At 47.7% G+C, this 14,433-nt stretch overlaps 1 protein-coding gene across 1 annotated transcript; it reads right to left on the reverse strand.

Moving 5' to 3' along the window:
- Nucleotides 1-405: 405 nt before the first annotated feature.
- LOC103781504 (acyl-CoA synthetase family member 2, mitochondrial-like) lies at nucleotides 406-14,232 on the reverse strand (the record flags this gene model as incomplete). The annotated part of the gene is made up of 10 exons (XM_008949223.1): nucleotides 406-423; nucleotides 4,508-4,584; nucleotides 5,669-5,760; nucleotides 6,381-6,529; nucleotides 7,427-7,522; nucleotides 7,970-8,132; nucleotides 8,342-8,460; nucleotides 11,938-11,991; nucleotides 12,544-12,672; nucleotides 14,037-14,232. Coding segments are annotated over 10 exons (1,093 nt in total), but the record flags the coding sequence as incomplete, so codon positions are not given.
- Between the last annotated feature and the right edge of the window lie 201 nt (nucleotides 14,233-14,433).

Consider the following 14,433-nt stretch of genomic DNA (forward strand, 5'->3'; position numbering starts at 1 on the left):
TGGCGGTGCTTGGGCTCTCTTGTCAACTCCTGCTCTTCCCCGTGTCGCAGGTGGCTGAAGGGCAACCGCACCCGCAGCGAGGAGACCTGCTCCAGCCCCGCGCAGTACCGGGGGCAGCCCATCAGGGACACCCCGGCCCTCCGCGCCTGCAAGCTCCCCACCAAGAGGCCCAAGAAGGGAAGCCGCCATTAAACACGTAAGATGGGTTGCTCTTGGAGCTGCGGCAAGCCCCGAGGCCACCAAAGGTACGGAGACTTCTGTCTCCGACTTCAGTGGCACTAGGGTTTGGCTCAAGGCAGCCGCTCATTCACCCACCGACACCTCTGCTCAGAGCTGCTGAGCTCCATCTCCTGGTGATTCTGGGCTCCTCCACGGGCTCCCAGAGCAGAGAGTCTGCCCGGAGCATCAGGGACGGAGCCAACCCTGTAAGGCAAACAGGGGGCTAAAGACAGATGTGGAGCAGCAAGTACGGGTGAAACCTGTAATTAAGTGTTAGAACAAGGGTGGGCTTTGCCCCCTCCTACCCTGAGCTGGGATCACACACACTCTACTTTTCTAACCGATTGGAGATGCTCAGCCTTTTGCCCTAGTAAATGTCCCCCGAGTCTGATTTGAAATCCAGGGCAGGATGCTGCTGGGAAATCTGGCCCCAGGCTGCCCAGCCCATGTGAAGAGAGATGTCTTCCAGAAGAAACAGCTCTCTGTCCAGCATCTGCCTTTCAGTAACTACACTTCCCATCCAAGACTCTCAGATATTTAAAAACAGGGGCTGATGCCTTCAAATGAGCGTCCCAGAGGAGGAAGGTTTGAGACAGCAATTATTCTTTGAATAAAGAGTTCTGGGCCAGAAGGTGATTCAGAGACAGGGCCGACTTCCCCTTGAGCAACAAGCTTGCTGACATCTACCAAATTCAAACACCAAGTGGGAAAACTTATCACACAAAGACCTTCCACAACTGGAAACTACCAAGACTATTAAATTCTGCATACAGAGTAGCAAAAAAGCCACAGCTGTCATCACTCTACCCAAGCATTCTGCTTTTCCCCATCCCAGGAATAGGTCTGGAGCTTGTACGGATTACAAAGGGCCCTGGATGAGCCTGCAAGTTTGTAAGCTCCTGGGAAAGGGACCTTTGCTCGTTTGTTAAGCAAAGTGCAGTGACCCTGCACTGCACAAACAAGGGTTGTCACTGTGCCCTTCCGTAACAGAAAGGATGAGGCAGAAGCCTGAAGCCCAGCTATGGTGGCTTGGCCCTCAGTTCACTAAAAATAGGCATAACAGGATGGAGAACATAAATTTATGACCAAAATGTCACAGATGATGGCAGCTGCTCTGCGCCTTCCTAAAGTGGTTACTTCTCTTGCAGTGCCAGAGGTTTTATGGATTAGAGATGGAAATACCAGTCGTTCCATATAGGGAGCGTAAAGTTCCGCTCTAAGGACAGAAAAACTTCAGTTTCCTAAACCACAATACTCAAATGCATTTTATTTACAGGTCTGGCCCTTCTTAACCTCCTTCTCCCCCTGCCTGAACTCAATTCCAGTTCACTCCTCCAGGATGAGAGTATGGAACATGGCAATAATACCTGTTTTTTCTATAGTACCTTCCATCCAGCTCTCTCAAACAGATTTACAAGTGTTTATGAAACAGAAAACTTTTTATTCCAGTCTTGCAGAAGACAAAGCTCAGTACCCTCAGGTGTCAGTACCAAAATGCAGGCACACAAACCCACTCCAGTGTGGTGAGCATGATTTTAAGGAATCTGAAGTACCTCTGATTTCATCAGCACCTCTTGAGTGCCAGGCAGCTTTCTCATATGTCAGCTATGGAGGTCTGTATTTCAGGGATGACCAGTGACTTGGTTCACTGACCATATTTCAGATGAAAAGCTGCTTGGCAGTTTCTAAAAATCTGCCTCTCCTGGATTTTTAGAATGGGGGCACCAAAATAATTTACTGCTCTTGAAAATTGTGGTCTTGGGTTTCTTCCTTTACAAAGGAAGTGCTCACTGGCCATCAACACTTCGGGTATGATACTCAAGAGTCACATAGCAAGTTGGCTGAAGAGGTCAGGACAGGACGAACCCATCTCCTCTACCATGGAGACTTGTAATGGCTCCTTGACTCCTAACTCTTTACTTTCAAGCATGGGCTTCATTCGCTCCTTGTAAAAATAAACAGAAAAATGTTAGAAGCTCATTGATCTGCTTGAAAAATCCCCTTAAACATGTGGCCTTCTCTCTTTTTTTTTCCCCCAGCAGGCTCCGGTATGGCCTGTCCTGGTGACTGGTCACTTCAACCATCAGAAAACTACTGACTTCTGAGTCCTTCCTTAAGCTTCTCCTACCTGTCAGGAAACATTTCTGATATATCCAAACATGTCCAGCCTCCTCCGAATCCCCGCTTCTCTGCTGATCACAGGATGGAATCCACCTTTTCAATATTTTCCGTCATCTATCTACTTTAAAACAGGCATTTTTAAAAACTAAACTATGCATGACCATACTAAGACAAGCTAAGCTAGATCCTGCTGGTAAAACACAGTCATCTTTCCCAGAGGCAACATAACTATTGTCCCAGCTGGTCGCTGTCTCTCCTCTTCCAGTGGAGTGGAAGCAAGTGGGAAGGTAGGAGCATCCCTCCCCCAGCTGCTTGATCAGGAAAAGTGATGTGAACCCATGCAAAGAGACTCCTCTGCCTTCCCACGGAGGGGGTCCCTGCAGGCCAGGGCTGAGGGGGATAGGTGGAGCAATGACCAAGAAGTGGTGGCCCCGAGACCGAGCTGCCCTTTCACGCTCAAAGGCAGCAGTCTCTCTAGGTTGGCCAGAAATCCTTGAGGTGAAGCAGTACTGGGAAACCCCAAAACTGGAGCCATCTGAAGACTGGATTCCCTCCCACTCGGTGGGGTCCACCAAGACCCACGTATGTCTGAGAGGAGGTGGTGTGCACCATGCAGCCTGGCTCAGGCACCCCTCCTCTCTCTGCCCATTCTCCAGAGGATCTAGCAGGACACCAGGATGACTGCGGTCTATTGTCATGGCTATTACAGTACCACAGTTGCAAATTAGCTGTGTTTTTTAATCCTAAAGAGTTATATAAATATATGTATATTTATTCCTCTGTAACTGAGTGTAAATGACCTTTAAGAGGACAAAAACTCCTCTGTCTCCTATATAGAAATGAAATTGTATATTTTCTTATGTACATCTTCTGTATAAAGCTCTTGCTGCAAAGATGAAGTCAACAAGTCTCCCTGTCTCTGTCTGAGGGCTGGAGGATCAGAAGTAACATGAGGCTGGTGGCACAAATATAGACTTAATCCTCTTTATCCTATGGGCAGAGCAACTGTTTGGGAGGGGTTTATTATTTCTCCCTACAAAGCAGGAACATGTGACACCTAATGAGTCCCGGGCACTTGCGGTAATGTCTGAAAATATTTAGTGAGGCCAAACTCAAGCCTACTATGAAAATAGGTAGCTGTGACCTGGCAGAGTCCAGGATAGTCCCTGCTGTTTTCAGCTCGGCATTAAGAACATCACATCCAGGACAAATCCCTGCCTGCCTCTGAGAGGGTTTCAGGACAGATGCCCTGCACTCCCTGGCCTGCAGCAGAGCACACAGCCACCCCTGTAAAGCTCCAGCACTGGTGCAACCCTGGTCTGCCAAGAGTAACACACCTACTGTGACTCCCAGTCCCTGTGTTTACCCATCACAACAGTCTGCTCCCTCAGCATTCACAAGCAGTGGGGCACCGGAGTTACTTTGCTTAAAGTCAAACAAAAAAGCCCTTTTTTGGCTCAGGCATCTGCTCACAGGCACAGCCGTGCAGATGGCAGGACCCGCCTACGAAACGTGTCACCTGGAGTGCCACTGACCCCCTCCCTGGTGACCTGCCCCCTGCTGCATGCAGGACATGCTGATGCTCTCGCACAGGCCAGGGACACAGGGACATGTGGCAGGGCAGCAGCACACGTGCTCTGACACGTGCTGCCCGCCTGGCAAGACAAGGCCTGGTGCTGCACGTGAGGATGGTGCCGTCCCCACCTTCAGACTCAAACACGTAGCGTGCCCAAGGTTTTATATCTGCATGCAGCCCAGGATGGGGAAGGAAACCCAGCAGCTCTGCAGGAAGATGAACACGTGCACCCCCCTCCCCCACCCATACACACCAGCGACGCCTCGTCCCTCAGCCTTCAGCCTTGCAGCATGTACAACAGAAGGGTTGGTGAAAGCTTTGAAACGCTCCAGCTGACGCTCAGTTTACAACACTGAAGGCAACGTCTTCTCTTCTTACAAAGCCTCCTCCTCCCCAAGCACCCGCCAGAATCCTCCATCTCCCTCCCAGCCCCTGTACCCCTTTGCTCCTCAGCCTGACCTTGCACCCGTGGTCCCATCACACCTGATCCCAACAGCCCCAGCACCGCTGTGGTGCAGAGATGCCCAAGCCCAGGGTCTCACACCATGACAAATGTCACTTGTAGCTCTAATCAAGGCAACCACAACTCACCACGATCTCCGGCATGTGCATCTTGGTCATAATCATCTTCATGACCTCAGGGGGAACGGGGGAACCTGCAATGACTCCTGGAAGAAAAAGATGACCACCTTCAGAAATCATCTGTGTTCCCAGGAGTGGACCCTCAGAAGGTTCTGCACTCCCACATTTAAACACTGGGAAGACCTTTGGGATGCACTGGTTCCTATCAAAGTACTTTCTATTTTTATGGATACAGGTCCTAGTTATTCTAGAAGCAAAGGCTGCAGCGACGCCGGTTTGCCTGAATGAATTAAGAGTTGGCAATGTTCACTTGTTAGGAAAATAAACTCTATAGCACAAATCCAGTCCAAGCTGCAGTTCCCAAAAAGGAAAGATTCAGAGCAGAATTTTTAGCAGGACAAACACTCTCATCAATCATCACCACCATAAAACCAAACCCCTTTCCTTCTGCCTTGGACACAGCAGCCCTTTTGGGAGAGGACAGATCACATTTTCACCTGTCCCATCCCAGAATGACAGAGCAAAAGAGCAGGGTAGTATATAGGCTTTGCTGGGGAACGAGATGAGACAGGGTTGTTTTTTACATAGCAGAGATGACTAGATAATCAGCTTAAACATTTCTTTATGCTCCAGCACCACCTTCTCTCCGCGCTGTTATTGTCTCAAAAGGGCTGGTGGTCTCTCTGTTTCAGCTCAGCTATTTCCGAGGCTATCTGATGAGAGAGAAAGCTCCAGCACACAGTATCACTCCCTCGCCAGCGCTTCGATGAGTGACTTCAGAAACGGGCTGGAAACTTCAGGTCAGAGAAATCAGAGTAGCTTCTGCTTTAGGGATTGCACCAGCCTAAAGCACACAAAGCATCTGCTGCCACACAGTGGTAGCTGGTGAGATGGGAGTTGAGCAAAACCAGGCTTCCCAGCTCCTGATCTAGCAGGTAGAACAGAACCATCTGCTTTAAGATGAAAGAAATCTTAAAAACGCATAGTTTTTAAAGGCAGCCCCAAGGAAAGGAAACGTAGCATCAAATTAATGGTGAAACAGAATGTTCGTACAACTAAACTCTTCCCTCCGGAAGAACTGTTTGCTTACAAAGCTGGATAGAGCCTCCCAGCAGGGAGCCAGTGATATTGCATTTCTTGAGATTTTCCCGCTGGAGCTGTCAGACTCACCTCCCCGCAGGGTGGACAGGTCGTAGGAGTCGAAGTCCGGCTGGGCGAGCATGTCTATGAACATGGTCGGGGTGCCATGGAGAAAGGTGCATCTTCAGGAAGGGGAGAGAAAGGGCAAAGCTGCAGAGCTGGAACCAAGGGCAGCCCCAGCTCAGCACCCTGTCCCCCCGGTCCTGTCCCACCCTATTCCATCCCAGCTCATCCTGTCCCATCACACATGAAGCCATGGAGTAGCAGCACAGGGGCAGGCACAGCAGACATGCTCTATATCCATGCACTCACACATGTGTATGTATAATATATATATATATGTATGTGTGTGGATTGTGCAGACACTATGATAGCTCTTATTATACAAGCTACACATGAAGAACAAGCTGGAAATGTCACTATCTCCACGGCAGAGCTGGACTTGGAGAAGAGCAGCTGATCAGATGTAAAAACACAGCAGCCATAGCAAACCAAGACACCACCATGCTTTCCAGCCAAAGCCTCACAGTGACCTGAAGGATTCCTTATTTTGGGGAAAACAGGAGTGTGACCAACTCCCAAGGGCAGTTGAAAAGCCAGGATTTAGGCTCCTGAAGTGCCTGTGTGTGTGCACCAGCAAACCTGCCTCTCCCATGGTGGGAAGGAAGAGCAGGAGAGGCAAGGGGAGAAAGCAGCACTGCGAGGCAGCCAACTCAGAAGCAAGCCCCGAACAAGCCCTCACTTCTCTCGAGCCACTGCCTCCAGAGCAGCCTTCCCCTCGAAACTGGGTGACGAGAAGATGCAGGAGGAGCCGTGCAGAGCCATCACCATGCAGCCTCCCACCGATGCCAGGCAGTGATAGAGGGGGGCGGGCATGGCCAGGCGACAGTCCTGGGATCAAACCAAAGACAGCAGTGAGGAGCTGAGATCTTCCAGTCCATGCCCAGCCTGTCTCACTGCTGAGGAGCAAAGATCTAAACGGAGAAGTTTTCCCCAGTTCACTGAAAACTTACTGGAAATCTGATGTTCATCTGTGTTCCTGTTAGGGGGAAACATGATGCTGGTGCTTCCTGCATTTAATAAAAATCGTTCTGGGAAATTTTCAGTGTCAAAATTTCACTCTAATTCTGTAATTTCTTGTCTTTCCAGGACTTTTTGGTCTGTTATTGCTTACAGATTATTTTATGATATGCCAGAAGAGAGAAGTAGTGCTATGACAGGCATGAAATATGCAGCACTTGGCACATGCTATTAATTTTATTTGGTTTTTAAAAGTATTAAAGGCTCCGAGGACTGATTGAAACAACTCATCTTTTTTTCTGGATCAAAGCTCTTGTGTTAGAAATAAGTACTTCAGAACTTCAAAAGAAAATATTTGCCTTTAACAATTTTTAAAGGGAAGTACAAATAGAAAGGTCAGATCCTGATGAGACTGTGTACATGACATGAAATAAAGTCATGTAAAGTAAATTAATACCTCGTTCAACAGAATTCAAAGCTAGCATCCAGAGTCTTGTAATTATTTGAAACGAGTATTCGAAGTGAAAAGTGATCAATTTCACAATTTCTTTTCCATCACAAAAAGGCATCTTTTTTCCTCAAAAAAAAAAAGCTTCACACAAAGCTAAAATAAAACATCAGTTAAATAATGTTATGTAAGAGTATCCCTCAATGTCATTTGTAGCAAACAGATGCTCCTTCTGCTGAGCAAGTACCAACGCTCTCCACACACGTGGTCCATCTGTGGCAGTGGGCACCACCTCAGACTCTGCTTCCCCCGAGACCCACCTGCTCCGTGATCCCCAGCCTCAGGCCGATCAGGTTGGCATTATTCACAATGTTCCTGTGAGAGAGGGTGGCTCCTTTGGGGCTTCCTGTTGTCCCCTGAAAGACACAGAGTGTACACAATGATTCCACCCTTCCCAAGGAGGAGCTCCATGTGCTTTCAGGAGCAAGTTCCCAGGCAGATTCTGAGGTGATTTTTGCACTTTGTTCTCCTTTCAGACCTGAGAGATTTTATTTTCTTCTTTAATAGCATCTTAATCCCAAACCACACAAACAAATGGTCCAACTTCCACTGGGCAGAATTCACATGACACCCTTTCATCTCCATCAGCCCTTGAGAAAGGGCTGAGCAGCAAGAATGGAAGCAGCAAGGGGAAATGCTAGAACATTTCCTCCATCCTATAGAAAATAGAACCAGGGCTTGGTCTCAGAGGGCAAAAGAAATGCAGCAGCATCTCATCATCACACCCAGGGTCCCACACATTTTTCCCCGTGTCCCCAGCAAGGAACCCAACCTCAAGGCATGGAGCAGGCAGAAGCACCTACTGAGGTGAACTGGATGTTGACGGGCTCATTGCAGGAGAGGGTCTTCTGCACGGCTCTTAACTGCTTCATATGGCTGCTGTCCCCAGCCTGCATCACTTCATCCATGTGGAAGGTGCCAGGCAGCTTGGAGTCCACTGTGATGACAATGGATAAGTCAGGTAGCCTGGTAGGAAGAAAAACACCATCAACAATAACAGAGCAAGGAGAAAGCTGCCTGGACAGGCATACGCCAGTCAGGGCAAACCTCCAGGAGATCCTAAATTGTTATCTGAAGATGAGACCCTCTGTGGGTCCTTCTGCTAGAGGCTGTGTTGTGCAGCTGAGAGGACATAAGGCAGGACATGGCTGTGAGGTCAGATGTTCCTAACTCACCTTTTGCTCTTTATTCCCCCTGGACTGGATTTTTCTAGCTCGGGACATGACTGCTTTAGAATATCATAGTATCTCTGGGTTTTAAATTGAGTGGGAAACACCAGTGCCTTACAGCCAACCTGTGAAGGGAGACAGAAACTCATGAGAAGTCACGTCGGGTTGATGTTCAGGACACGATAAAGAGCAGTCACCACCAGCACAGGGACGTGACCCCAGGCAGCAAGCGTTAGCCATTAGCACCCCACCAGGATGCTCTCCATGGCTTGTTTTTGTGACCACATGATGCAGTGAGCTCTCTCTGGATTAAAACTGGAGAATTTTAACACCTTCCTAATAAGAGGCACGGTGCACAGTGGTTTAAAGATTCACTGAAGAGCATGACACTGGTCTCTGCCCGGTGAGGGTGCAGCAGCCACGCTCCCAGGGCTGAGGACGTGCCTCCTGCTGGCAGGCTCACCAGCCAAATGCAAAAGGAGTCCTTGGAGCTCCTGCAAGCGCAGGGCAGGGTGCTGGTGCTGCACACCCAGCACCCCGAGCCCTCATCCAGGCGTGCAGCCAGTGCTCTGCTCCTCTCCAGTGCTCAGTTTGGGATGGGCTGGTCGCTTTTGGCTGGGCAAGAGCAGAGCTGCAGCCTGGAGTTCCCTCTTCTCCCCGAATCAACGCTCCTCACTGCGAGCACAAGGCACACAACAGATCTTTCCAGGTTAGGAGTCCCAACGCTAACAACAAGCCCAGTCCCAAAATACAGAATATTTTAATTAGAGTTGGTCTGAAAAGAGGATTTTTGAGGAACTTTGGAAAAGCAAGAAAAGTTAAAGACTGCCTTTCAGGTCAAGCCAAGGTTTTGTTGTGGGGTTTTTAAAGGTGTTATGTTTCCTAAGATTTTTTCACCTCCAGTAAAAGCATTAGCTAATTTTAAAATTAAAACTTTTTTTTATTTAACATTTACATAATCCTGAAACCATGCACCTTAACTACTCCAAGAATTTCTATTCTTTTTTTTTTTTTTCAGCAGAGGAGAGTTGCTGAATTTGACCAAGATTTGCAAAGTGCTTTTGTCTTCCAAAAAAAACGCATTCTTGTCAAACTATTTACAGAAATTATTTACTTGATTGTTTTCATTATTTTCCCAAGGTCCGTGGAATAAGGAGACTGAGGCTATGCCAATAAATCATTTGTAAGCACTGCCTGGGGTTTGTCAAAGGGAAGACAAACATTTGCTCTATGTTCTGGGAACTGTCTTCCCAGAACCCAGGGGAATGAGTCTGTTCTAGTATGTTTTGGACCTTTGTAACTTTTTACTATTAGTTCCTTCTAACTACTGTTCTGGTGGACAAGCTTTGCAAAACAGACTCTCTGTGAAGAGAGGAGCTTGCAGGGCAGATGCTATATGAGATAAGGGTTTCTAGCTGGGTATCTCCCACCCAGTCTCAACTGGAATGTCAGCAGATCTGTCTTCAAAGGACACATCATATGAAACCTGTGATCAGTTTGCTTTTACAAAGCCCTGGAAATAAAGCATGGTTATCCAGCATGTATTTCTGTGTACACCAAAGAGAGAGAACCTGATGGAGCAAGGAAGGGACTGCACAGGCTGAGAGGATCCAACAGGCAAAGCCCTAAAGTCTTCGGAGGGTTTGTTGTGCAAATAAATGCAAACAATTAGGAGAGTGAGGGACAGCAGAGATCCCAGTGCCAAAGGTAAACAGGAAAGTTAGAAGTGCTAGTGAGACAGGAGTAATCCCCAAAGGAGCTTGTTGCAGGGATCCCAGAACAGTGGCAGGACCCGAGTAACGATGTAACACCGATACAGTTACGATCCTTCTCCTTTATTTGCCCAAATAACCCAGCTTATGTACAGCTCCAAGCTGCCCACACACCTAATGTACACTCGGGATTGGTTAAAAATTATTGTTCACATGCTCCAAGCACATTGTTAATTGGATATTATGCACATTGCTTCTGCCAAGTCTCTACCCTGCTTGTGGTTTTTATCATCCTGTGAGACATCTGCAAAAAGCTACTATAGTATCACTCATCTTCCTCTGTTTGGCCCTTCAAGGATGCCTCAGGAACATTCTACACTTGTCCTGTCACGTATGCCTTGGCACTACTGCCTGGATTGTTCACTTCCCAAGAGATAAAGTCGTGTCCGTTGTCCTTCAGAAATTCCTGCACAGGAGCTGAAGCATATTTCTGCTCTTACCCCATCCACGCTCCAGATTTACACTGGAGGAGAAAAACCAGAGTAGACTCTGACACAGAGGTAGAAAAAAACCATGAAAGCCAGGTCTGACTGAGGAAAAAAGGAAAGTCCTGCTGTTTACTTATCCACTTGGAGAGAGAAGCAAGAGGACACCCACACTGGAAGAGACGTGCTTCACCACAGCACTGTGACAGTCCTAACACACGAAACAGAAGTGACACCAGTGAGACTACTATAAAAGGATTAAATGCAGGATGAAATGAGAACTCAAATTGCAGCCCAGAAACCAAATTATAGAGTTACTGATGTAAGAGAAAAGTCTCTCTTTGTTGCCAGAAATTATCCACTTCTTCGTAGGTAAAGCCAGAACTTGGATGGTGCTGGGAAGACACAGATGTGATTCCAGCTCTTGTAATATCAGCCTTTGATTTAAAGCTGAACAAATCACAGATGATCAATTTGGCTCCTTAATCCTAGGATTGATTTCTAACTGTCAAATGTTTGGTTGCCTGGATTCTTCATTACTGGAGCTAAGGAGCAAGAACAGTTTAAACTGATGGGTACTCTGCACATTGCAAACTCAAACCCAGGCAGGTATACAAGGGTAGCTGAGGCAGCAAGGATCAGACAGCAGAAAGATATCAAGCAGTGGTAACACCTAACACTTAAACCACGTTAAACTCAAGGCCAGCAAAGCCTAGGACAGATCTGGGAAGGAGAGATCAAGCTATGAAGTAGGCTGGCAATTCCTGAGCCTTCTCCTTTCCTACTTTCAAGGTTAAAATCCCAGATGGTGACTTTTTGCCCTGAGCTGGAGGCAGGCAGGATGGCACCGAGCTGGGGAAGGCAGCTGCACGTCGCTCTCGCTCCTGGGCAGGCTGGAGCATGAGTGTGGGCAAGTCAGAACTGATTTAAGACAGATGATGCCTCTGGGGACTGCAGCCATGCTCTGTTACTACATAGTCCCTGCTGTCTGGGCTGTCAGCTTCTCAGGTAGTCCCTGGGTCAGACATTCAGCTTTGCCTTGCTTTCCTCATCCCCTAGTAAACGATTGCTGACAGAAATGGTTGTTACTGGTGTAATACTGGCAGTACATTGTTGTCAGCTGAGAGTGAGAGGGATGAGAAGGATGCAGAAGTCTTCATCAGACATGGTGACAGCCACAGGGAAGGACAACAAACTTGACCACGTCACTGCAGCTTCATCCCCTTGGTTGCTCTACGTGGTGTTCCCTCTACACAGCCACCCCCAGCCCTGCTCTCCAGCCAGCTCTCCTGGATATGCCCAAGTCTTAAGCAGAAGCTCATCTGTACTGTCTCCAGTATGCCCTTCAACAGGCACTGCCTGTTCTCACAACAAATCAGTTAGCATCAACAAGTGCTGTACAAACCTTCCTGATGACAAACTCCAGCTCAAGGGCCTGGTAGGCTGGATTCACAGATACCTGAAGAGGGAGAAACAAGAAGATTGATCAGAGTTATCCTTGCCTTGAAAACCCTCTCCCCTAACATGTAGTCCAAAAGTTCTCCCAGGGACAAGCCTGGAGGAAAATTATCTGAATCCTTTGTCTGCACAAAAGAAAACAATCAAAAAAAGAGAAGAGATTGATGTGAGGTCACATGGTCAAACCAGAGTTTCAGGAATGGAAACCAAAACTCCTGTCTCCCAGGCAGACATTCAATCCACTCAACTGAAGACTCAAGACTCAAGTGCAAGTCAGGCTTCTTGATGGACAGCCATGAAAATATGAGCTTTCTCCTGTCCACCTCTCCACTGCTGCTCCTTCCTCTGCAGTCTGCTTTGCTATTTAGAGGAGGATAAAGGTGGAGAGGACTGCACAAACCTTGTTTAAATACTGGATTCTGTTACAGTCAACGTGCTGGGTAAGAGCACGGAAAAGGAGACAACTTCACTCTCTAGTATCTCCTTTTGCTTCTTTGTCTCCATTTCCTTTCCTAACACACTGCTAAGAACCAGGACACTGCAAACTCCTTACCAGAATGATCCCTGCCTGGGCAGTTGCAAACTGCATGAGAACCCACTCATATTTATTGGGACCCCACATGCCCAGCCGGTCTCCTTTCTTCAGGCCAAGAGCCAGAAGCCCAGCAGCTGCTTGGTCCACCTGCAAAAGACAAGAGTCTGAGGATCACATGGATGATGCAGTGAGGGATATTTGTCTACAGGCATTTCTTTCTGGAGAAAAAACATCATCTTTGCAGCTGAAATCAGACAGGAGGTCCCTCTGCTGCTCAGTCTGTCAGCTAACGGTGCAGCAGCAGCACCTTCTGAGCCACAGAGCACAGGCCTGACCCTGCTTTGCAGGCTGACTGAAAGCAGAAAACTAACAAGCATGGAACAATATGAAAAAGCAGGAAGGAACCAAAATAGGCAATTATGTACTAATAGTTGCAAATGAATCCTTGCCCAAAGACTACTTAGGGTTTGGCTCCCCTCAGTTGATGACTTGTACATCAACTCAGGCCCAGCATGCAGGTAGGGCTTCATCCTACCTACATGGCTGGGTCTGCCTCTGGTCTGGCACATTGCTCACTCTGAAAAAGATTCGGGTGATGAAAACTGTATCAAGGGATTTTTTTGACCAGTCTGGGGTTCCTGTCCTCATTATCTTGAATTCAGCCACTGTAATAACATGACTTCTTCATTTTCAAGATGGTAAGTGTGCTTCAGCTGTGTAGATGCGTGCATAAATATTCTGGGGTATTCAAGAAAGTTTTTGTGGTTTTGTTATCTTCTCTGGTTTAGTTTTGAATTACAGCCTACTTTTTAAAACCAAGGTGAAGAGTTCATCTTGTTTATCTAAATGAATGCAACCAAAACGCTAGTAAATCTAAAAAAAACCAAAAAAAGTAAGAGATTCTTTCTATCCAAGATCATACCATACATTTAATAGAAACTTTCCAGATACTAAGCTCTGAAATATTGCCCCTCCATTCAGAATACATATATAGCCATATATTTGTATGTAACATGCACACACATGCATAGATATACCCACACCCATTTTTGCATATGATATCAAGACCAAGTCCTTGACTTTGCTCAGTTGCCCCTGTGCTTGGACTAGGAACCTCCACAGACTTGACAGTCAGAGCAGAGTGACTAATACATGAGCTGGAGCCTACTCCAGTGGGGAAAACTACCGTGACTCAGCCTGTAACACATGAGATAGAAGTGATAATTTTTAAGTATTAAAGTTCATTCTGGGGTATTCAGCAAGCATTTTTGCACACACTGCCTTCTCCCTTTGAGCTCAGGACTGTAAGGAGGACAAAGGCAGCACACACCCATTGGTGTGTGCTGGGGAGGTGCTGTTGCCCTCTGCTCGGGGCCAGGGTGAAGATCTGCGTATGATACACCTCACTCCTGAGCTGAGCGATGAAGCCATTCTCCATTTCCCCATCACTCCTGCTGCTGCTGCCATTATCCACGTGCCCAGGATCTGGGAAGGGTGACCCAGGCTCTCACCTCCTCTTTGAACTGAGCAAACGTCTTCCGAACCCCCTCGTGGCAGAAGACCAAGGCGTCCCGCCCAGGAAACCGCTCAACAGTCTCATCCAGGCACTGGCCCACGGTTTTGTTGAGAAGGGGAATGTCTGAAGCCCCCTGGACGTAGCTTTTGGTCACCCTGGTGGAGGCACAGGGCATCCCTGTGTGCAGGGCACTGTGAAAGGAAAGGAGAAGAGTTGAGTTTTTAACATAACCCATAGATACAACTCTCTCAGCCTGGAAGGATTGTCAACCTGACGACACTACCAGGAGTACTTGATGCACATCCCCAGACTGGTGAGGACCACAGGCACCTGCTTCAGTGGGTCAAAATCAGGAGGACCTCCAAAAACACTTGGAAAGCACATGCAGTAGC

Source organism: Merops nubicus, unplaced genomic scaffold, assembly GCF_000691845.1.
Source record: "Merops nubicus isolate BGI_N331 unplaced genomic scaffold, ASM69184v1 scaffold37011, whole genome shotgun sequence".
In the NCBI taxonomy this organism is placed as follows: domain Eukaryota; kingdom Metazoa; phylum Chordata; class Aves; order Coraciiformes; family Meropidae; genus Merops; species Merops nubicus.